The 25,536-nt window shown below is 41.1% G+C and overlaps 1 protein-coding gene across 2 annotated transcripts in view; it reads right to left on the reverse strand.

The window, feature by feature from the left end:
• The window catches only part of LOC126297828 (bone morphogenetic protein receptor type-2), a 367,974-nt gene that overhangs the window by 332,852 nt on the left and 9,586 nt on the right, over nucleotides 1-25,536 (reverse strand). For both annotated transcript variants that reach the window (XM_049989074.1, XM_049989073.1), the window contains exon 3: nucleotides 22,771-22,868. In XM_049989074.1, the coding sequence (XP_049845031.1) occupies nucleotides 22,771-22,868 (98 nt within the window). The remainder of the gene's footprint in view (nucleotides 1-22,770; nucleotides 22,869-25,536) is intronic.

Raw genomic sequence — 25,536 nt, forward strand, 5'->3', positions numbered from 1 at the left:
GTGTCACATTTTGTAAAGAGAATATGATGACTTTTACAATATTATTTTAGAAGTACAGGGTGGCGCACGAAAAATCGGCCCCGAGTACTAAACTGCTCATTGTCGCCCACCAATTGTTTCGACGTTGTTTGCATTAGCTAATCAAATGGTTCAAATGCCTCTGAGCACTAGGGGACTTAACTTCTGAGGTCATCAGTCCCGTAGAACTTAGGTTAGTTAGGTTTACATAGTTCTAAGGACATCACACAAATCCATACCCGAGGCAGGATTCGAACCTGCGACCGTAGCAGTCTCGCGCTTCCAGACTGTAGTGCCTAGAACCGCTCGGCCACTCTGGCCGGCCATTAGGTAATCCACCTTATATTGTTTCACTGCGATCACCCACATAACGCTACAGTTGACTAAACGAGAGGTTTTGCAGACTCACGAAAATTACAAGTGTGTGAGAATTCTGTTATGAATAAAAACTGTGTACTGCAGGGGGGAGGCAAGTGTCCTCTCTTGGAGCCTTCCATCTTCGGTCACCTATGCTATTAATTTTCAATTTTGCATAAGGACTCAATACCAAGTACAAATGAACGGCGAATGACTAAAAATGAACGGGTCGCAAAAAAGTGCGATCAATAGTGAACTAGTTCCCAAGGATGAACGAGTTTGCCCATCTCTAGTACAGTTCATGCAAACACATCTAAACACCGTAGACAAGACGTGCAGTAAGCCGCGTTCAGTTGATTGCCCGCGTCGAACGTGTTGCTCTCGCGTCAGGCAGAGCGCACAGCTACTAAATAAGAGTGCTGGCCAGAAAGTAAAGAACTGAACTGAATCTTTTTTCTCAGCCGAAAACAATTCTACGTATGCGAAACGTTACGTATGTATTCTTTGAGGTCTCCTGAGTGAGCGCGCCAAGTTTCTGTCACTTCCGACAGATAGCGTAGCTGCAAGACAGTTTCAAAATGGCGTCTGTCGGTGATGTACGTTACAAGCAACGTGCCATCATTTAATTTCTCACTGCAGAGAAAGGAACTGTGGGGAATATTGACAAGCGCTTGTGCAAAGTCTGTGAGGCATCTGTCGTCGACAGAATTACAGTTAGTCGTTGGGCACGGAGGGTGAAGTCATCAGAGGGCGGCTCGGTGGAGCTCCACGATTTTCGGCGGTCGGGGAGACAATCCACTGCTGTCATACCTGATAGTCCTGATCCTAGCCCCATCCGACTTGCACAAGTTTGAGCCATTAAAGGACGCCATTCGCCGAACCGATTATGAGGACGATGAAGAGGTGATTCACACAGTGAAGCACTGGTTCCGCCACCAGGACAAGGTTTGGTACCGACAGAACAAACGCGCTCATGTTTCGCGCTGGAAGAAGGTTACAGAACGGGATGGAGGTTACTTGGAAAAATAGGGCGTGTAAATAAAACACCATTCTTTAGTGTGTAATTCTCATAGCATTCAATAAAGAATTGTTGAAGAAAAAATGCGGTGCATTACTTCCTGGACAACCCTCAATCTGGGAGGGGAAATTCAAACTTGATGCCACCAGTATAAAACATGTTGAAGGGCAAAGCTCTTCCTAGGAAACCTGCGAAGTGGTTTCAAATGTCTACAGTTTTATGAAGAAATAAGCTATGCTTGGTGCTCCACTGAAAGTAAAATCCATATTGAAACGAGTGTCTGAGGCAACTGGTGTATGGTCTACTTTCGTCTGGAAAGAGTCCCTGGTAGGTGACATTTTCAGCAGTTCGTAAGGGAGGCCAAGAAGATTTTGGAAGGGCATTTTAGACAATTTTAGTGAACAAATCATTCGTCGCATGGTGAATAATTTCTACATTACAGATAAAAGAAGGCGTACTTTGAAGAAAATCCACAAAAAATTGCAGAGTTTAATAAATTTTAAAATATTTATACACACAGTTCTTAAATGCTCAGCATCCTAATATTCAGGTACTGTGGGAACATAGTATTCGTGCAAAACGAAGTGCTTACTTAGAAAGTATCCGGGAGTATAGATGTAATGTCGTCCACTTGTTTGCATGGACGATACGTATTTTCACACTTGTCACTCCATCCATATGATGCTGTGTGACAATTCACTACAGGATCCGTTGGAACGTGTTTCAAAAGGATGCGGAAGCAGAATCGTCGTCGTCCACACTGTTGGGTAGGACGGTTTTGTATCGAACGCCTACGTAATGTTTAAATTCAGAAAATGAGGGATTATTGTAACGACACTATAAAAGGCAGATTAACAACTAATCTACAACCACATACTGTCGTCGTTGTATATAACGCCCATTACCACAATATGCAACAGATTCGTGCTCCAGTATCAAACTGTGTAAGAGAAATTATGTCCCGGTTAACATAAAAGGGAATTCTTTTCACAAGACCCCAGTTATATTCATTGATAAAAATGAACAAACAAGGCCAGGGCACTTGTAAAACTATTTTTTACCGAACATGGTCATATTGTTATGACTCTCTCCACATCTCACAGGCTTCTATCCTAGACCTGATATGGTAAAGTGTCAACAACAGCGTCTCTGAACGTTATTGGACACTTTATTAACATTTAGTTTAACAAACTGCTTCCATAACAAAATCATACTGAAAGAAATGCTGTGAGTACGTGCATATAACTGAACAGCAGTACTTTTCAAGCCGACATTTACTGTACCAGGCGCTGGAGATCATCATAAATGTGAGAAGTGGTACAGACTCTAACAGTGAACGTCAGCTATGGGAGCAATACTGATTCCGCATGCGAAGGTGAAAGTAAATCAGCCGACACTGCCAGTGAAGGTGAGAGAAAGACGACTACAGGAGACGAAGAAACGAAGAGTGGCGCATGTTATCTAATTGTGCTCTTATGTGTGGAGATACTGACAGTGAATGATCCATAGTATGTCAACCTATGACTTATTTGTAATGTGAAATTGTATCTGTAATTACTCAAAATATCTATGTATGTCGTCTTAACAGTGCAGCCACTGCTTACGACCAAATTTTATGTTTCATGTGACTATGGATGTAAATTAAATCCACTTTACTTTCCTATGTATACTCGTACCACCTTTAAATCTCTTCAATCGTCCGCTACAATGTTCGTCCCCTCCCTTGCAAAGAGTAGGTGAATGCAACACGTTTTTTAAATCAAGTACGATGGCGCACTTTCTGTTCAACACAGATACAAAAAATGGGGTAATAAACGAATCCATTACTGTAAAGCGCCATCCGACACAACGCGTTCAAAATACTCCTCCTGTACAATGGACTGGACACATGCGCAAAAGTTGAAAAAAGGACGGCCGAAACACGTCTTCGGGGTGTCGCGATGCTCGAAAGGAATACGGGAAGATAATTGTCCTACTCAGACCTGGTGTCCACGGTTTATAGCAGGTATACTGACGTGGGTTTATTACAGCCACAAATCTTCTGCGACGATTTTCTGAACCAGCTGTGTAGAGAGAATCATTGAACAGACAGGTGAATCCGATGGCGATGTTCTATGCACCAGACAAGGGGTTGGGTTGTTTGGGGAAGGAGACCAGACAGCGAGGTCATCGGAATAGGAAAGAATGGGGAAGGAAGTCGGCCGTGCCCTTTCTAAGGAACCATCCAGGCATTTGCCTTGAGCGATTTACGGAAATCACGGAAAACCTAAATCAGGATGGCCAGACGCGGGACTGAACCGTCGTCCTCCCGAATGCGAGTCCAGTGTAACCACTGCGCCACCTCGCTAGGTATGCACCAGACAAGATGTGATGTACTGTGCTATGCTGTGCTCAAGACAATAAACAGGCCTGAAGACATCGGTTGTAGAGTCCATATTCCTGTGTCCATTGGCGGGTAGTTCCCTGGGAAAAAGTCAAATCCAGTTAAGCATGTCTGTGCTGTGTCTGTCCCAGTATCGGCGTCTAAAAACAGATGGGTAATGGTGGCTGACTTAATCGTTTGAAACACTTTTCAATGAACGAATCATCAAACTTCATACACGCTAACAACGTTTCTGTTAAAACTCTGCTAATTGGGAATTAATAGTCTGGGGAAGAACATTATGGTTTGTAGGTAACTCTAGTCCTATGTTTTGCGTTGTGGATACAACTTACCTTTACCTATTTATACTTTCCTACTGATGGTGCACGTGGCCCTTGTTTAGTCGACTGCAGATCACTCTTCATGTGTACAATGATTCCCATATCCAGTGTATTTATGTATCTTAAGCTACACAGCAGCTTACGATGTACAGTTCCTTTACAGTCACCATACCTTATCAGCAATACAGATGAGAGTGCAAATTTAATAGACTGCAGTCAACGTTTAAAACGGTTACGAGGTTACAGTAGGTACATTCCGAAGTTCCGTTTTATATAATTCAATATAGATGGTATTTACATTAGCGTAAAATAGTTTAAATCTCAGCTACATACAGATTCCAAATTACAAATAATGGGCAGTAACCAGAAACGTTAATTCCTTTCTTTATTTGTTGACTTCACTATTTCTGTCTTACAGCTGGAACAAGACTTATAACGAAACAACAGTGTGTGACTAGCACGGTCGTGGTATAACACTAAGATGCATTCATATTCAATTGGAAGGCGGAAGGAGTGACGTCACGTCATCACTAATGTCATGAGGAGCACCATTGGAGCAGTCTGAACTTGGATAATGAAAGGAGTAAGAATCAGCCGAGGCCACAATCACTTCGAACACAACACGAACACATCAGGCTTGTGATGCCTTTACATATACGACATCACGCATAACAAAGTGAGAAGGTATTAGCATCATTTTGAAATTAAAGGGATAAGTACATCAATACAATGAACAAAATGAGCTTTCTGCGTGTATTAATACAAAGTGGTTCTTTGAAAAGATTGATATCCTGTCTCCCATTCTCTTTCTTTCTTTATGTAACGCTGATGTGGCAGGAGCCTGCCAAGGTGTGGCCCAAGACAAGTTTTACATTGTCTTGCGGTTATGAGGTTAGTATAAATTTCACCAATTGTTTTTAGATAACTACACTGCGCACAGTGCCATTACTGAAACGCCAAACAAGTTTATTCCTTAAAAAGTACATAACACAAACAGTTTCTGTCAATGGCGATGCATGACTTGAGACGTTAGCGGGAGCCATTACGTTCTCAATCATTTCTCGAGGATGATGCAAGTCTCCCTTCGTGGATTGCGGCTTTCAGCCCATCAGTATTGCGGAGTCGAGATGACCCCACACAAAAAAATCAGTGGCTGGAAGAATAGTTTATCTCGCCGGCCATGGATTATCACCGAAAGGTAAGCGTGATCCATGTGCAAAGTGGCACATCTCTGTAGTCGCAGGGGGGCCGTATGGGATGCAGCCATATCGCGTTTAGACGGGAGAGTCCTTGCAGCTGTGTATTGAAGAAACTTAATAATGGCCGCGTACCACTCAGAATTGACATTAGCTGGCAGTTATCTTGATTATGGCCCAACGATTCCAATGCACTGTAATAGCACAACAGGAAACGGCCTTAAGCCTATCTTTTCATGCGTCCTGTGTCCGAGTAATATGTGAAGTTTTGCTTATTGACTAACCCATTCAGATGAAAGTTTGCCTCACCAGACATCGTAATATCTTCCGTGATTATGTCATTCTGGTTTATTCTGTTCAGTAATGTGCAGAAATTAAGCCCACTCACCTTTTATCTCCCGGCCGTAACTGTCAAGCCACTTGCATGTTATATTGGTGAAATTTTCAACACTGTTTCCGTGTCCTTTGCAGAGATATGCGAGCGATTTGTAAAGTTCTAGAACACAGAACCATCTGGTTAGCAAGATGTATGAGACAGGCGAAATACCCCCAGACTTCAAAAAGAATATAATCATTCCAATCCCAAAGGAAGCAGGTGTTGACAGATGGGAAAATTACCGAACTATCAATTTTATAAGCCACAGCTGCAAAATACTAACGCGAATTCTTCACAGACGAACGGAAAAACTGGTAGAAGCCGACCTCGGGGAAGATCAGTTTGGATTCCGTAGAAATGTTGGAACACTTGAGGCAATACTGACCTTACGACTTCTCTTAGAAGAAAAATTAAGGAAAGGCAAACCTACGTTTCTAGCATTTCTAGACTTAAGAGAAAGCTTTTGACAATGTTGACTGGAATACTCTCTTTCAAATTCTAAAGGTGGCAGGGGTAAAATACAGGGAGCGAAAGGCTATTTACAATTTGTACAGAAACCAGATGGCAGTTATAAGAGTCGAGGGACATGAAAGGGAAGCAGTTGTTGGGAAGGGAGTGAGACAGGGTTGTAGCCTCTCCCCAATGTTATTCAATCTGTATATTGAGCAAGCAGTAAAGGAAACAAAAGAAAAATTCGGAGTAGGTATTAAAATCCAGGGAGAAGAAATAAAAATTTGAGGTTCGCCGATGACATTGTAATTCTGTCAGAGACAGCAAAGGACTTGGAAGAGCAGTTGAATGGAATGGACAGTCTCTCGAAAGGAGGATATAAGATGAACATCGACAAAAGCAAAACAAGGATAATGGAATGTAGTCGAATTAAGTCGGGTGATGCTGAGGGTATTAGATTAGAAAATGAGACGCTACAAGTAGTAAATGAGTTTTGCTATTTGGGGAGCAAAATAACTGATGATGGTCGAAGTAGAGAGGATATAAAATGTAGACTGGCAATGGCAACGAAAGCGTTTCTGAAGAAGAGAAATTTGTTAACATCGAGTATAGATTTAAGTGTCAGGAAGTCGTTTCTGGAAGTATTTGTATGGAGTGTAGCCATTTATGGAAGTGAAATATGGACATAAAATAGTTTGGACAAGAAGAGAATAGAAGCTTTCGAAAAGTGGTGCTACAGTAGAATGCTGAAGATCAGATGGATATATCACATAACTAATGAGGAGGTATTGAATAGAATTGGGAAGAAGAGGAGTCTGTGGCACGAGTTGACTAGAAGAAGAGACCGGTTGGTAGGACATGGTTTGAGGCATCAAGGGATCACAAATTTAGCATTGGAGGGTAAAATTCGTAGAGGGAGACCAAGAGATGAATACACTAAGCAGATTCAGAAGGATGTAGGTTGCAGTAAGTACTGGGAGATGAAGAAGCTTGCACAGGATGGAGTAGCATGGAGAGCTGCATCAAACAAGTCTCTGGACTGAAGAAACAACAACAACAACAACAACAACAACAGAACACAGATGGGCAAGATCGCTGTGGATTTCGTTACAGAACAGCAAGAACAGGTAGGAAACTTTGCAGCGTTCGAACTATCATTTCAAACCTTTATAGTCCACATTAGAACCCGTCTCACGCCATTGCTTTTACAATCTGAATATTGTAGTTCTGTCTGTATCACGAAAATGACTGACTGTTCCACGGCGCATTGCACGTTGGACAGCCGCAACATTATACATACGACAGAACTACTCCACTGCCTCGATACACACCTGTAGTGGGCAATGATCCATCCTCAACTGAATAGCAAACTGTTCTTATATGAGTCGGATTAGATGCAACAGATGGCGAGACCACATCTACGTCTTAGCGGGATTGCCAAATGAAAATTCAGTATTTACTATGAGCCACCATGTATGTAATTTCACTTGTGTCCTTCTCCTTACTAAAGTATTATTTCCACAGCAAATCGATCTCGTGCTGCGAAGCTGAACAGTAAGGTAGTACTCTTTCCATAACATGGTCCAGCTGCGTGGCACCACAAAACTGTGGGTTAAATACTGCAGGACAATCCGTACCAGCAGGTCTTTGTTCAGCTTTCAGGAGATGTGGTGGACGTTAATCTAATTGCTTCACCAACCGACAGAGGATCACCGACAGAAATTCCCTAATTCACCTTTCTCGTAGAGGTGAAGCATTACAAGAGAGAATCTTTTTTGGAGTCAATATGAACAATTAGCAGAGTCTATGATGGTAGGGTGAAAGGTCTCGACAATATGCTTGTGCCTTCAAGAAGACCCTTTTTAATTGACGAAATTTGTCGAACGTTTTTTCTAACAATCTAGTTAACAGGGTGAACGCTCCAACAATTCGTATTTCAGAAACTTCAGTATTCGTACTGCCGACGTACTTTCGTGAACATATGCAATGTCTGTTGAATGGCAAGTTTTTTCTCTTTACAGTCCTTCCTTCTAAACCGCGCAGTGCAACCTGATGCCATATTTAGGCACGTGATAGCAGTAGTCTTAGCATTGTCTCCAGGTGGTATTTTTGATACAACGGTCCATCAGTGCCACTATTTCTAGAAATCTGTCAACATTGCCCAGTGTTGTGTTGAGCTATTGGTGCGATTGACATGGTCCAGCAACACTCAGCAAGAACTCTTCTTGCCGTCTCCAATACTTCCTCGAGACTTTGCCATTGTGAGCCACTGGACAGCAAGACTGTCGGGAATTGCTCAGCAATTGAAACTACACATTACCACAAAAATGCTCACGACTTCTGAACGCAACTTCTCTCATCATCAGAGAACAAGCTGTCTTCGTAGCTGGCCTGAAGACTGGGACTGATGCGTCAGTGGCGTGGAGGACCACAGAATGTCCATCTACAATGTCAATGAGGAGCAGGCACTGGGAACGTAATACACTACTGGCCTTTAAAATTGCTACATGAAGAAGTAGTGCAGATGATAAACGGGTATTCATTGGACAAATATATTACGTTAGAACTGACATGTCATTACATTTTCATGCAATTTGGGTGCATAGATCCTGAGGAATCAGTACCCAGAACAACCACCTCTGGCCGTAATACCGGCCTTGATACGCCTGTGCATTCAGTCAAACAGAGCTTGGATGGCGTGTACAGGTACAGCTGCCCATGCAGCTTCAACACGATACCACAGTTCATCAAGAATAGTGACTGGCGTATTGTGACGAGCCAGTTGCTCGGTCACCATTGACCAGACGTTTTCAATTGGTAAGAGATCTGGAGAATGTGCTGGCCAGGGCAGCAGTCCAACATTTTCTGTATCCAGAAAGGCCCGTACAAGACCTGCAACATGCGGTCGTCCATTATCCTGCTAAAATGTAGGGTTTCGCAGGGATCGAATGAAGGTTAGAGCCACGGATCGTAACATATCTGAACTGTAACGTCCACTGTTCAAAGTGCCGTCAATGCGAACAAGAGGTGACAGACGTGTAACCAATGGCACCCCATACATCACGCCGGGTGATACGGCAGTATGGCGGTGACGAACACACGCTTCCAGTGTGTGTTCACCACCATGTCGCCAAACACGGATGTGACAATCATGATGCTGTAAACAGAACCTGGATTCGTCCGAAAAAATTACGTTTTGCCATTCGTGCACCCAGGTTCGTCGTTGAGTACAACATTGCAGGTGCTCCAGTGTGTGAGGCAGCGTCAAGGGTATCCGCAGTCATTGTCTCAGAGCTGATAGTACCTGGTGCTGCAGACGTCGTCGAAATGTTCGTGCAGATGGTTGTTGTCTTGTTAACGTCACCATGTGTTGACTCGGGGATCGAGACGTGGCTGCACGATGCGTTACAGCCATGCGGATAAGATGCCTGTCATCTCGACTGCTAGTGATACGAGGCCGTTGGGATCCAGCACGGCGTTCCGTATTACCCTCCTGAACTCACCGATTCCATATTCTGCTAACAGTCATTGGATCTCGACCAACGTGAGCAGCAATGTCGTGATACGATAAACCGCAATCGCGATAGGCTATAATTCGACCTTTATCAAAGTCGGAAACACGGTTGTACGCATTTCTCCTCCTCACATGAGGCATCACAACAACGTTTCACCTGGCAACGCCGGTCAACTGCTGTTTGTGTATGAGAAATCGGTTGGAAACTTTCATAATGTCAGCACGTTGAAGGTGTCGCCACCGGCGCCAACCTTGTGTGAATGCTGTGAAAAGCTAATCATTTGCATATCACAGCATCTTATCCATGTCGGTTAAATTTCGCGTCTGTAGCACGTCATTTTCGTGGTGTAGCAATTTTAATGGCCAGTAGTGTGCCCTATACGGCTCAAACAAAATTACTGCAACTGCTTGAAAGTTTGTGACAGGGAGAGCATAGGTGAAATAACAATAATTGTCGCTGCACCAACTTAAGCATTCTACCAACAAACCTTTTGGGCAGTACTGGAACCTTTCACGACAGTGGTACCAATGCCCTTAGAACGTCTCTTGGAGGTATGACAAAAATGCATTCTCTGTGCTAGTAGTTCCAGCTTGTCCAGATGTGATTTGAATCAATTCAGGTCCCACTGTACTAAGAAACACACTTTGCTGGCTAGGTTTTTCTACATCTGTCTGTCTCTCTCTGTCAGTGGTGAGGTTTCACAGAGAGTACAGTTGAGGCTTCACAGGAGGGTCTGATCAGTTCTCTCTGCAACGCTTGACAAACTATTGTTTCAACTGATAGGTTCACTTCAGATTCATCAGTCGACAAGGGTGTGAAATTGATTTGGCTCTTGTCTTTCATTTTTTTTTTTTGTTTATTTGCTACGAGTTTTCCTTCCAGTAACAATGTTGGTAGATGTTTTCATTACAGTAATAACGTTGGCGTTGATGGACATTTTTGCATGTTTTTGATCTAGATACTTTGCACAACTGTTACACTTGTTAATGGAGATGAAGTATTGGTTGCTTTACAGAAGTATTTGCGGGTACCTGTATGAATGGCAACCGAAATTTTAATCGTTAATTTGAAAAATAAAGTTACACAGCGGCCGGTCACTACCATTGGGCCTTTCAAGGCCTGTTGGGATAGAGATACCCAACTCTAACCTCGGTACACAATGAAATCCCCACACTACAGTACTGTAGAACACCACTAAAGGAGCCGTAATGAAATGACATCTCACTGACGAAATGGAGTATTGTGCATTAATCTGTTTTCTGTATTTGAAGGGGAGCACCACTGCAACAGTCCATACTGAGTTGATGGAAGGGTATGGCAGCAATGCATCATATGGCAGTAGTGAAGTGACACAGACACCTCCAGTTTTTGAATGGTTACAAACAAAGTGGGAGACCATCTACATGTGAAGAATTGAGATTCACCAGAGAAGTGGAGGCCCTGGTGCTCTAAGATTGGCATAACCCAATTGAAGCAATAGTGGAAAAAGTGAAAATAAATCAGTCACAGATTAGTTTACAACATCTTACATGACATTTTGAATATGACAAAGGTGTGTCTGCTAGGTTCCTCAACTGCTCACTTCCATTCCGAATGCCCGCCAATCTGAGGCACCACCACAAATGTTCCAACTCAGTGAGCCCAGCTAGATTACTTCTTTAGTTACATTATCGCCACGTATGAGGGCTGGGTGTATTATGATTCCGAGGAAATGGAGCAAAGCAACTTGTGGATTCGCTACCACCAAGGAGGACAGTGACGTGACCACCATCTAGCAAGGTGATGTTGAGTGTTTTTTGAGACTGCCATGTTGTGATGCTAACAGATTATGCTCATAAGGGGCATATTACCGAAATCTCCTAATGAGAGTATGGGTGACTGACTGACGAAACATTGCAGTAAGCTGACCAGCATGCAATTTTCTCCATGTCAAGAATCCAATTCATTCTACACAGACCACAATCACACATTCTGTATATTTCAGTTATTTTTTGTCTTAACCCATATTTTTCTGATATGGCATCCACTGATATCTTCCTCTTTCCTTAGGTGACAGAACCATTGCCTGCTAGGAATTTTTGGAATGACGCCGGCAACATTTTCGAGGTTTAACATTTATTGAACAACCAACATGCAGACTTCTACAAATAAAGTCTCTGTTCAATCATAAATCATTTGGAAAAAAGTGTAACATTGGAGGTTGAATATTTAGAGGAGAACTAATTCCGTCACCAAGTTTCATGACTGCACTTTGATTTTTTTCAATGTGATAATCAAAATTTTACGACTACTACTTCTATTTGTGCCTACATTACGGGTCAGCATATGAAAGATACGGTGACCTTGGAAACACACAACTCTCGCACTTGGAAGAGTGAGTAGTAAATATGAGTGCGCGTAACAATTTGCTTAATTTCTCCATCCAAATGTAAGGTATTCACTAGGTGATGCTTCAGGCTCCATTTCTTGCTGAGAAGTTTTGCAGTTCTGGCTCCATGCTGCATGAACGCTGGAGCAATAGATACAGAATTCTGGAAATGAGAATGTCGCCCCTTGCCTCATAGTCCACCCTACTGCAACTGTTCCATAGCAATGTTGTGTTGCCATATTGTGGGCAATAATTAAACCACACGGTGTTTGGTACATATTGGGAGGCGGGGGAGGGTGTAAGATGGCCTCAGTTTATCCTAGGACATGTGGCGAGTAAAAAATTATAATAAAGGCACTGTCTACTAGGACAATAACACTTCTGGTAACTCATTTCATCACCTGATTTGAGCATTCCTTCAGCAATTCTTTGGCACCTACATTTTTAATATCCCCACAGGAGACCACATCTTTTCTTGAGCTAACAAAATTAGGCCTTTTCACAATAGAGAAATCCCTTTGCTTTTTGCATTTTTGTAGTTGTTCAGCTTGTTTAGCTGCTGCTACTACCAGTGCCTCATTCCAGAGCCTTTTCACTAATTTACATGTTGTACTTACACATTCTACAATTTTCTGAATGTAGAGGAATGACACAGTCCAATGTCATTCCTTCCCTTTCAGTCATAATAGACACATTTTCATACAGATAAAATGGGATCTGAAACAGCCTTTTGACATTGGATATTGATGAATCTGGAAGAATAGTCTACTGAGTTCATTTTGTTGGTTGGTTGCTAGTTTCATCAAGCAGCTCAAACCATATCTTCAGATGTGATTAATCCACCAATAGCTTTGTCATGATATACATCAATTCCAGCTGTGCACTTTGAACTTCATTAAGTGTCATACACCATGTCATCACATATTAAAAGTGGTCAAAAATGAAAAACAAAGGACTTTTTTTGGTGAAGAAAGTTTAGGACTTAATGTCCTATTGCCAAGGAGGGTATTGAAAACTGAGCACAGGCTTGGAATGGATTAATCAAAGGAGTCAGCTGGAATTTTTTCACAGCCTACTTGAAGGAATCATATTGCTACAATTGAGAAACATTAAGGCAAACAGCAAAAACAAAAACTGGGATGGCCAGACCAGAATTTGATCCCCGATCCTCCCACAGTCAGTCCACTGTGCAAAACTGTGCACCACCTGACAGGTGACAGCAATGAGTGAAGAAAAATAATGTGATGAAATTGTGACTTTGAAGAACACTACACGAATGTAAACAATGAATAGGAGTGGCAGAAATCCCTGTTAAGTTTACTTGAACGAAAAGATGACAAAATAGTGTCACTTCACAATTAGTTTTCTAACTATGGAATTTCCATAGGTCTCCCTGACAACACTGCAGCATACTGTTGTTGAGAAACTGGATTATCAACAAGCAAGCATGAGCACTAGCAGCTATTAACATTCAGCTGGTTTGGAATTCAAGGAAAGAACTTTTTGATCCCCGTGTTATATCCTGATATCACGCCAAATAACTGTCAGATATTCTCCTCCAACAACTGCTCCCCCCTCCCCCTCCATGTTTAAAACATAGTGCAATGTTCAAATCTCCCATTCTAGACATTCTGAAACCTTATGACCCTTCCAGGCAGCTGCATGTGTTAACACTTGTTGCTTCTGCAACATGGAGGTATGCCAGCTCTGGATTGAATTTGCCTGGTGGATTAACGATGAGGGGTTGACATGCCGGCCAGCACTCATGTGGTTTCTCACATCCCACTAGGTGAATACCAGGCTGGTTCCCCTATTCTGGCTCATGTACATGCAACACAAAACATTAGAACACTTTTTCACACTTATACACATATTTTACTCTATACACTGACAGGTTGGGTACACTGCTTTTGTCCTGGGGAGTGAATAGCAGACTGATGGCCTTCACTGCATGGTCTCCTTAACCACTAACTCAGCAGCGTTATCTCACATTTTGGGAATATCTACAGAAGTTTCAAAAATTCTCATTTGAAAGTGAATGGAAATTAATAGTAACTATGTATCAATGAGCAGTAAATGCATGTATGTGGCCTGCATCGATTTTTTAACTGTCTCTTAGGGAACAATTGCTGCCACTTGGGAGTAATTTTGAAATAAAGGAATTCTGATGAGTCCTGAGTGGAGCACTTAAGTCCGTCTCACAATGTAAAATTGTTACAGTTATGAACCCAAAAAGACTACATAACCCACGTCCTTAGACTTGTGATAGTGCTCAGTTCAACAAGGCTGGTTTTCTCAAATGCAATATGGCAAACTGTACGGTGCAATAAAATAATATGGATAAGGATATCAGTTTTAAGGGCGCACAAAAGTTAATAATCCAATGCTTTATGCTGTATTACACTGAAGCAATGGTGACAAACAAAATAAAACTGTTTCGCTGCAGACTTCTATCACCTACGGGCCATCTCAGCATACGGTGATGAACTTCAAGTTCTTTAATGAAAGAGCTGGTGGTAAAATCCAAGAACTGTTCAATTCGGAGCATCTGATAAACTACACTGTCTCACAAATTATGTGCATAATCAGTTAAAACAAACTAGTTCAGAGGATCACATTATCGTTCCACGTCAAGAAAAACAATGTCAACAAAAGTAACATTTTGTCTGGGAACTTTTTCTAGAATGTATATTAAGAGCTTACTTTCACTACATCAATCAATGTTAAGCTAATTATTAGGCTGGTGCAAAAAGTTTGTAACACTTTTGTTTTATATCTTGGTATTCCCGTTGCCATGGGTTTATTTATCAAATTTCATTTTTTACTCTTCATTCGCTGCTGCCATTTGAATTTACATTTTGTCATATGAAGACAGCGAGTGGGGTCATGGATGCTAGCAAATAGAGTGCCAAATTGAGAAGTCTGAACATTTCCAACGTATTCTTCTGTTTCAGTTTAACAGAGGCAGAGACAGCCAGAAATATTTGTGTCATGTATGGGATAATGCCATTGGACAGAGCATGGTAAGAAAATGGTTTTCTAGTTTTACAGATACTTGTTTTGACATTAGTGACTCTCCACATTCAGGAAGACTTTCGGGGTTTGATGATGCATGTTTAAGCACATTAATCCACAGTGATCCACATCAGCATACTCGAGAATGGGCAGATGTGATTAACTGTGATTATTCCACCATTGTGTGTCATTTTTATGTAATGGGGAAGCTTCAAAAATCGGCTCTAAAACGAAAAATCACAAAAATCAGTTGTGGCCATATGTGCACCACTTCTTGCTATTCATCAGTTGACTCAGGAACAAGATCTATTCTGTATCACTACTGGTGATGAGAAATGGTGTCTTTATGACAACATAAGGAAAAGAAAGCATCAAGTGCCCTTAAAAGAAAATTTTGGCATCTGGTGGAACAGCAATGGTATGGTGAACTACGAATTGCTTCCTCGAGGTTTATCACTACTGACATTTATTGTTAACAACTGAGATATCTTGCACACACTACCCGAGAACAATGACCACAAAGACTGAACTGACGCTACTCCACGATAACACCGACCAGCATTCTGAGAGGATAACAAAAACACTACACAGGTGTTGGGTTGGAAGTCATTCCACACTCATCTTATGCACCTGATCTTATGCCCTCACATTTTCATCTGTTCCACACACTATCCAACAACCTTCAACGAACTTCCTTTCCAGATGAAAATGAACTCTGAACATGCCTCAACAAGTTCTTCCTTCAAAACCATGCGATTTCTACAGTCGTGGAAGCAAAAAGTTACCCCAGCATACGCAGACTTTTAAACAATGAAGGAGAATATATTACTGATTACTAGTCTTTGTTATATGTATCTGTTGTGTTTATTAAACTTGTCAAAAAACGCTATGAACTTATGCATCAACCTAATATAATTTTTCGTTATCAAAGCAAGTGGCTTTGTGCTACCAAGAGAGGTAGTAGCACTTTGAGAGTACAGCACCACAGAACATTTCTTACCTTGCACAAGAAATTTGTGCTTTACTGTACAGATTGATTTAAAAAAGGATATGCAAGTACTTCTTGGACGCATCTGTGATCCACGTCATTACTTGCAATAATTCTTGTGGTAGTACATGGCAGCAGTAGAGTTTTGTATGCTGTCTTCACAACAGACATTTGCTACAGCCAATTAAACAAAACCATTCATTTCCTCGAGTGTGATGAGACTGACATAATTCGTGACTTACAAATTTTATTTTCAATTCCTAAATGTAACTCAAAAGCTGCTGCATTAAAAGCTTATGGCACTAATCACTGTATTGCAGAAAAAGTGGTTACACTTCAGTAACTTCTGTGGTCCTAAAAGAATGATTTAAATAGTGTTTGCAATACATCAGCCAACAAAACATACTTAAATATTTATAATCAAATACTGCCCAGCAATTCTACATGGAATTTCGACAAATGGAAAGTTAACACATCATTCTAGAACAGCAACTCCATTATATACAGACCTTTACATACTTATTTACAAAGTTCTCTTTGGTTTCATGATACACTGGAATCCTACTCAGGATTAAGAAAATCTGCAAAAATCACAGCAAAATAGGTTGCAATCATACCATTTACTATAACCATATTATTTTATAATATTAATCATATCAGGCTATAAGGAGGGATCAAAAGAAATCTATAGGTTCACAGGTGCTAAGTAGTTTTACAAACTCTTGACAAATACTACAGCTTTGCCTTGGGGGGGGGGGGGGGGGGGGGGGGGGGAAATAAATAAAAAACACCCAATGGTTCTCAAAGTATTTCGATAGATGTATCTGACAGCATTTATCAAATGGGAAAACCACTGCTCCATGCACAAGTCAAAAGAGAGCCCACCTTAAAATTAACTAAAATAAAAAGGCACTGAATGTGTGTTCATGTGACCATGCACTATAAATTTTCCTGGAACCGGTAAGTCATTCCTAAAATTTAATTACTTCCACTCCAAAGAAAAGATAGATTTTCATTGCACAAATAAAGTAGGGTTGGGAATGGGATGGGACGAGAACAGTTGCACACTCACTCAACAATGTACGTCATCTAACTTTTCAGTTGAAAAGTCTCACATTTCCGACAAAGGGAACTCTAGGATAGAATAGAATAACTCTTCTATTTGTGTATCATGTAGTTTCTAATTGTGCACTGAATATCAGCAATAACTTTTATATTACAGGACATTATATAATGGCTATTTGTTCATTATGTGTGACAGAAGGGAAATTAAGATTAACCAATTAAAGAAGATTAATACAAACAAATGAGAACAAGTGTTCTGTGGCAACAATTTTTTTTCCAAAAAACATTTAATTGCATGCTCCACTTGGGTACAAAGTTCCTTGAATGTCACAACAGATACTGCATTTTGGAACAAGTTTGTTCTGAACTTTCTCACATATTACACAGGAACAAAACGCACTTACCTTAATTATATCTGCACTATACCAACACAAGCTGAAAAATGTGGGCTGCACACACTAAAGGCAAGTGAAATCAACAACCAAACATTTTGTAGCCTGAAGACAACCCCATTATATATATTTATCAGAGAGTTGAGCACAACACAAGGTAAATGTAGGTTCTGCAGGAAGGTCAAAATTCTTGACCCTGACATAACTACAAGGGCATGGGAAAGTAATGCCTCCAATTTTTTATTCTGATCTCAATATCTGTTAAGGTATAACACATATGTTATTCAGTAGACTTTCACACTTCTTTGACGCTAGTTGCAACCCCCTGCAGCTAGAGGGCTCCAAACTGTAACACGTTAACATGGTGATGAGTAATGACACAATGTCGTCGGGTGGGAAACAGCGCGCTGTGATTGATTTCCTAACTACAGAAAATGTGCCTCCAATTAAAATTCACAGAAGAGAAAAATATGTACAGTGATGATTATATCAACATCAGTAATGTGCAATGTAGGATTGTTCGTGCTCATTGTCATCTATCATCCTCCATACAGCCCTGACTTGGATCATCAGATTTTAACCTGTTTCCAAAACTTAAACATCTTTGAGGACTTCAATTTGATAGTGATGAAAATGGTACACACAGAAGTGAGGTTGTGGCTCCGTCAACAAAGGCAGACATTCTACACTGACAGTATCGACAAACTGGTCTCTTGTTGGGAGAAATGTTTTTACCGTCAGGGTGAATATGTTGAGAAATAAATATGTAGACGTGAAGAACAATGATGTAGAATGTTAATGATTGTTTTAATTTAAAAGCTTTAAGAGTTTTCACAAAAAATTTTAGGCACTACTTTTCAGAATGCTCTCATTTTAGGTGGATTTGTGTACAGTTCTGTTCCTCTCGTATCTGAACTTCACAGGTAAAAAAGTTAAGAATCAAAACCAGGATAGGGTAACCTGCCCTTTCAAAGAATGCCCATGGCTATAACCACAAACTGTATAAAATCCTGCATCTCGAACTATTCTAGTCTATTTACATTAGCATTTCATCAATATGACACACGATCCCTCAATACATAAACCTAAAAACAAAACAGCTTCTGGATGATGGTTCTTCAAATGAAATTTGCATTGTGGGTATTGACCGCCACAAAATGTGTTAATAACTTAAACCTAATCTCCAATTTACAAAATAGCCATCGGAGACGGAATTCTAACTCGGCTGAACCGAAATGTGTCAGGTAATCAAACCACACCACACTAACCAAATCATCCCACCAGTCAATGTACAAAACCTAAATCATAATCAGATGTACAGGGTGTTTCAAAAATGACCGGTATATTTGAAACGGCAATACAAACTAAACGAGCAGCGACAGAAATACACCGTTTGTTGCAATATGCTTGGGACAACAGTACATTTTCAGGCAGACAAACTTTCGAAATTACAGTAGTTACAATTGTCAACAACAGATGGCGCTGCGGTCTGGGAAACACTATAGTACGATATTTTCCACATATCCACCATGCGTAGCAATAATATGGCGTAGTCTCTGAAGGAAATTACCCGAAACCTTTGACAACGTGTCTGGCGGAATGGCTTCACATGCAGATGAGATGTACTTCAGCTGTTCAGTTGTTTCTGGATTCTGGCGGTACACCTAGTCTTTCAAGTGTCCCCACAGAAAGAAGTCACAGGGGTTCATGTCTGGCGAATAGGGAGGCCTATCCACACCACCTCCTGTATGTTTCGGATAGCCCAAAGCAGTCACACGATCATCGAAATATTCATTTAGGAAATTAAAGACGTCGGCCGTGCGATGGGGCCGGGCACCGTCTTGCATAAACCACGAGGTGTTCGCAGTGTCGTCTAAGGCAGTTTGTACACAAATTCACGAAGAATGTCCAGATAGCGTGATGCAGTAATTGTTTCGGATCTGAAAAATGGGCCAATGATTCCTTTGGAAGAAATGGCGGCCCAGACCAGTACTTTTTGAGGATGCAGGGATGATGGAACTGCAACGTGGGGCTTTTCGGTTCCCCATATGCGCCAGTTCTGTTTATTGACGAAGCCGTCCAGGTAAAAATAAGCTTCGTCAGTAAACCAAATGCTGCCCACATGCATATCGCCGTCATCAATCCTGTGCACTATATCGTTAGTGAATGTCTCTCGTGCAGCAATGGTAGCGGCGCTGAGGGGTTGCCGCGTTTGAATTTTGTATGGATAGAGGTGTAAACTCTGGCGCATGAGATGATACGTGGACGTTGGCATCATTTGGACCGCAGCTGCAACATGGCCAACGGAAACTCGAGGCCGCTGTTGGATCACCTGCTGCACTAGCTGCGCGTTGCCCTCTGTGGTTGCCGTACGCGGTCGCCCTACCTTTCCAGCACGTTCATCCGTCACGTTCCCAGTCTGTTGAAATTTATCAAACAGATCCTTTATTTTATCGCTTTTCGGTCCTTAGGTTACATTAAACCTCCGTTGACAACTTCGTCTTGTTGCAACAACACTGTTTTCTAGGTGGTGGAATTCCAACACCAGAAAAGTCCTCTGTTCTAAGGAATAAACCATGTTGTCCACAGCACACTTGCACGTTGTGAACAGCACACGCTTACAGCAGAAAGACGACATACAGAATGGCGCACCCACAGACTGCGTTTTCTTCTATATCTTTCACATCACTTGCAGCGCCATCTGTTGTTTAAAATTGTAACTACTGTAATTTCGAAAGTTTGTCCGCCTGAAAATGTACTGTTGTCCCAAGCACATTGCAACAAACGGTGTATTTCTATCGCTGCCCGTTTAGTTTTTATTGCCGTTTCAAATATACCGGTCATTTTTGAAACACCTTGTAACTTCGACGTTTTCCATCACAATGCACTAGCAAAAAGACTAATTGCAGCTTTTGCACATACTTTTATTCTATCCATACATCATTTTTACACAATGTTATGCGCACACACCTACGAAAAGTTCCTCCTGACAAAGCACATTATGTGCATGCTTTACACAACAATGTGGGTTTTCGTGTCCAGTTTACACCAGTTGCCATCAACACTACAACCTGACTCTGTTCCAGTACGTTTAACACAAATTTTTGGAAGTGAATGACAAATGTAATGGGCACTGTAATGCCTGGCACATGCCTTGCAACCAACAAGCTCACATTAAAATTTTAACGAAATTACAGTTACATCTACTACATGATTATTACATCTTCAATTGCAATTTTTCCCACCAAGTGTTTTCCTTAAGTTGTTACCTTATTTCTTCTTGTTTTATTTAACACAGTGCAATGAACGTGGGACAACTAAATTTCAGTATGGAAATTGCAAATGAAAAGTAAAGTATGAGGTACAAGTGCAACACTTTTCCTGTCTATTGCAATATGCATGGTCAATGAATACCATTCAAGGAAAAATAAGTATTCTGTAGCACCAAACATGCATGGTAATGGAAATGGTGAGCAGGCAAGTTAGTCATCCAACAATCTTATGTATCACATGTTAGGTACTATTATTGTGACATTCATAATCTGGTTTTGATACTCAGTGGCTGTTTGCAGACAAAATTACAAGACATGAGGCCCGCATGTTATTTTAACACTGTTTTTTCACACAAACCCAAACATGTTCCTGCACCTTTGTGTCATATTTAATGTATTTCCCCACACAAAATTACATCTGTACTACTATACAAAGATAAGTTGTTGTTACCAAGAGTATCAAAAACTTAGACTGATTTACTTCAGATTTTTACTCAATGCTCTAATAAATGTTCAGAGACATAGGCTACATATATTTTTTCACACAACAATGAAAAAGTTTTCTGTTAAATGCAGCTGCGAGAAAGGAAATGCTTTGCTGTGAAAATATGTGATTTCATTTTCTTTCTTGCTGTTTTAATTAGGATTGCTTGGCATGTATATCATAAGACAAATTGTTTCCCCCCTATATATTCTTTTTTTCTTACACATAATTTTAAACAAAAATTGTAAACACATTGTTTTCTTCCTCACCATCAGTTTTACAGAAAACAAAGTTGTATTTATGGCATATTGTCTTATGATTAGAATACTACTACAGAATCTGAATTGTCTGGAACTTTCTAATCCTACACTCTCACACTAACATTATGTGAAATACTGGCATTAAGGCTACTATCCTCCCCGATCCTGAAGCTGGAGAGGTCTCTCTCATATACCAACGATCCGAACCAACTTGTCCACTTGAGTTTAAGGTACTTCAATTTCTAATCAAGGCTTCATTAACAACAACAACAACAACAACAACAACAACAACAACAAGCAGGGCTTGGGGTCAGATGGAATGGAGGGAAGAGATGGGCAGATTAGGGAGGGGGGGGGGGGGGTGGACAAAGAGAGAGGGGAAGAGGAGACAGACACAGAGGGATGTATATCCAGTTCACATACATATTTAGCAATTGTGAAGCAATATTGGGTTTGCCAGTTTATACACAAAATTATGTGTTAACTCATCAAGCAAACTCACTTTAATGTCATTTATTTGTAGATGACATGCTAGCAGTACCTGATAATGTACAGAGGGTTCTACACAACCCAGTAATGTTGGGATGAAGGTTGCTGATGTGGAAAAATTACTTTTCTCTGTATTATTATTCCTGAATTAGACAACTAATGTGACTTTATTGTTCAACACAACTGATATATGACTTGCTTTAACCAGTTTTTATATGGAGACCAGTAACAAAATAATAAATTGTTCAAATACAACCAAGTGTCACGATTTTCACAAAACATATATCCACAGCTGATTCTTCAGGTAATAAACCATTTGAAAAAACAGTGTTTGCTTAACATTCATAGCTCATATCCAGTAATTACCAGATATCTTTCCTGCCAGTTAGACAGTTTACCATAAAATGTGTTCCCAACGGAATCAGTGACAAGCAACTGAATAACATCAATAACAGCATAAATTGTTGATATTCTAGAAGATTTATGTGGCTTGAAAAATCTAAAAATTATAACTGCTGAAACAAAATTAAGATTACAAAACAAAAAATAAACAGCTGAAATTCTTGAGTTTAGTTTTTAATTCTAACTTACATTCAGAAAATTCAGGTTCCAATACCACAATATATTTGTGACACTACTACCCACAATTGGCAAGCAGAAAGCTGTTGTTACAGTCCCATATACACTCCCCCACTTTCACCAAAGCATCGTCTAACACAATATTGACTGCTGAACTATTCTTCAACAATATTAACTGAAGAAAGCATTTATGAAAGAAAGCTATATGACTGTCACAGAACTCACCTCTGCTTTAAATGTGCTCAAATATTCATGCGAATCAGGTGCATGGTGCATCTGAACATTTTTCTCAGCACAGATCCTGGATTCATATACTTGGTGACCTATGGAGAAAAAGAGACAAAAATTCTGCAAATTCTGATTAGTGATTGAAATGGTAATTTATATGATATTCAATATCTGACAAAGTTCACAGTACAAATACAAGGCAAGCAGATTCCACTCCAGCTGAGTTGCCAGCAATGTATGATCTTCCATGGTTGATCACTTGGTTGGTTTGGGGGAGGGGACCAAACAGTGAGGTTAATAGGACCATCGGATCAGGGAAGGATGGAGAAGGAAGTCAGCCATGCCTTTTCAAGGAAATCATTCTGGCATTTGCCTGATGCACTTTAGGGAAATAATGGGAAACCTAAATCTGGATAGCCGGATACGTGTTTGAACTGTTTTCCTCCCAAATGCGAGTCCAGTGTGCTAACCACTGCATCACCTCGCTCGGTGATCTTCCATGCAAAAATCCCCGACTCAAAAGGGCTATTGACTAGTAAGATATACTTGCTGTTAAAGTACTTTAAATTTGATAATCACCAACATAATTAACAAAAAATGGTTATCAAGGTTCAAAAATTAATAAATGTTCATGCAACAGACTATTCACAAGTAAGGTATAAGTTTCTAGAAAGTAAATAGGGTCACTGGAGGGTAAAAAGAACCAGCACGTTCTTAAAATAAACTTGTTTAAGCTAGTCTTATTCAACCCAAACACCCATCAACTGTGTTTAAAAAATCTACTGTCCATTATTTATATTTAATATTTTCTCTAAATCTTAACTTTCCAAAATTTGTGTCCCAATAAGTGTTGACTGAAGTGTTTACATGAATAAGAGTCAAAGGCCCATAGCAACCAGAATGTATAGAATGATGCCAGATTTTATACAATAATATAAATTCAAATATTCCATAAACTAGTTGGGTGATTTGGGGGAGGCACACTATGGTGGAGAGGGAAGGGAAAGGGTGGGCAAAGAGCTACAGCATATGATTTGCTTGTATTTTACTGACAGAGTAGGTGTGCACTGCATATACAGTGTACATATCACACAAATAAATCCACAGATGAAAAACTGTGTACCAACTGCAAGATAATTTTATTCTTTAAGTAGATTTGTAAAATGGCCTTGTTCCCAGTGAAATAATTACACAAAGGAAAGAATAAAAGAAAGGACATCTACAGCAAAATAACAGGAGAAAGGAAGAATCAGAAGAGTGACAGGACAACCAACGCTACTATGGACAAAACAGGAAAAGAAAACCACAGAGAGAAGCACATTAAAACATCCAGCCTAAGAGCATTAGAGTGGAGAATACAAAGGAACAAAGGACATGCGCTAAAACTTATATAGAATGATAAAGCCCACTGTCACATATAAAACGTAAAACCAAATTAACCGATGAGACGTTGTCAGCTAAAATTAATGGCAATGAGTCCAGTAACTGAAGAGTGCATCGATGTCAGTCAAAGGACAGCTCACCGAGATAAGGGCCACTGTCAGCTAGGTGTTGCACCGACACTGAGGCAGGTCATCACAGCACAAGAGGTAGCCATGTGTCACCCAAGCGTGGCCAATGCGGGGCCGACAGAACCACAGAGTCCCTGTGAGAATACCACGTGGAGGTCTTCCACACATTCGTACTCTCTTTAATGGCACACAGTCTGGTGAGCGTACTGAGGTTGTGCCATTCCATCTCCCAAAGCCGCGACACCCTGCGGCTTAGTACTGAACGTAGGTCAGTTGCAAAGAAGCCGGTCTCTATAAGAGGTTTCCACGCAGCCTCTTTGGCCAGCCTGTCAGCAAATTTGTTGCCTGGGATGCCGACGTGACTTGGGGTCCAGACAAACACCACTAAACGACTGGTCCATTCCAGGTAATAGATGGACTCCTGGATGGTCGCTACCAAAGGATGACGAGGGTAGCAGTGGTCAACAGCTTGTAGGCTGCTCAAGGAGTCAGTACACAGAAGAAACAACTCCCCAGGGCATGAATGGATGTGCTCAAGAGTACGGGATATAGCCACCAGCTCAGCAGTGAAAACACTGCAGCCAGTGGGCAGGGAATACTGTTCAGTATGTCTTCCATGGACATACAAGGAGCCAACGTGATCATTAGCGATTGAGCCATTTGTGTAAACCACTTGGTACATGTGGAGAATCTAAAGGAAGTGGCAGCAGAGAGCCGTGGGGTGAACTGAGTCCTTAGAGCATGGGAAAGGTCCAGGCCAAGCCGCGGCCTATGTACACCATGGAGGTTTACGTGACTGGACCTTTAGTATATGTGGTAAAGGCAAGGACTCCGGTTCAGACGCAAACTGCAATTGGAAGCCCTGATCTGGGCTGCCAATGAGGAATACGAATCAACGTGGGCGCAAAAAGGAGACGGTAATTCGGATGTGCAGGAGAACTACGAATGTGTGCAACATAACTGGCCAAAAGTAGTGCACGCCTAACCTGCAATGGAGGGACTACGGTCTCTACCAGGATGCTGGTCACCAGACTCTTCCTAAAAGCTCGTGTCACTAGGCGAACGCCACAGTGGTGCAGTGGATCAAGTAAATGCAATGCTGAGGGCGCCGGCAAACCATAAAGCAGACTCCCATAGTCAAGACACAATTGAACAAGGGCTCCTTAGAGCTGCAGCAGAGTAGAGTGATCTGCACCCCAGTTGGTGTAGCTCAGGCAGCGGAGGGCACTGAGGTGCTGCCAGCACTTCCGCT

The sequence above is a fragment of the Schistocerca gregaria genome, chromosome X, assembly GCF_023897955.1.
Source record: "Schistocerca gregaria isolate iqSchGreg1 chromosome X, iqSchGreg1.2, whole genome shotgun sequence".
NCBI lineage: Eukaryota > Metazoa > Arthropoda > Insecta > Orthoptera > Acrididae > Schistocerca > Schistocerca gregaria.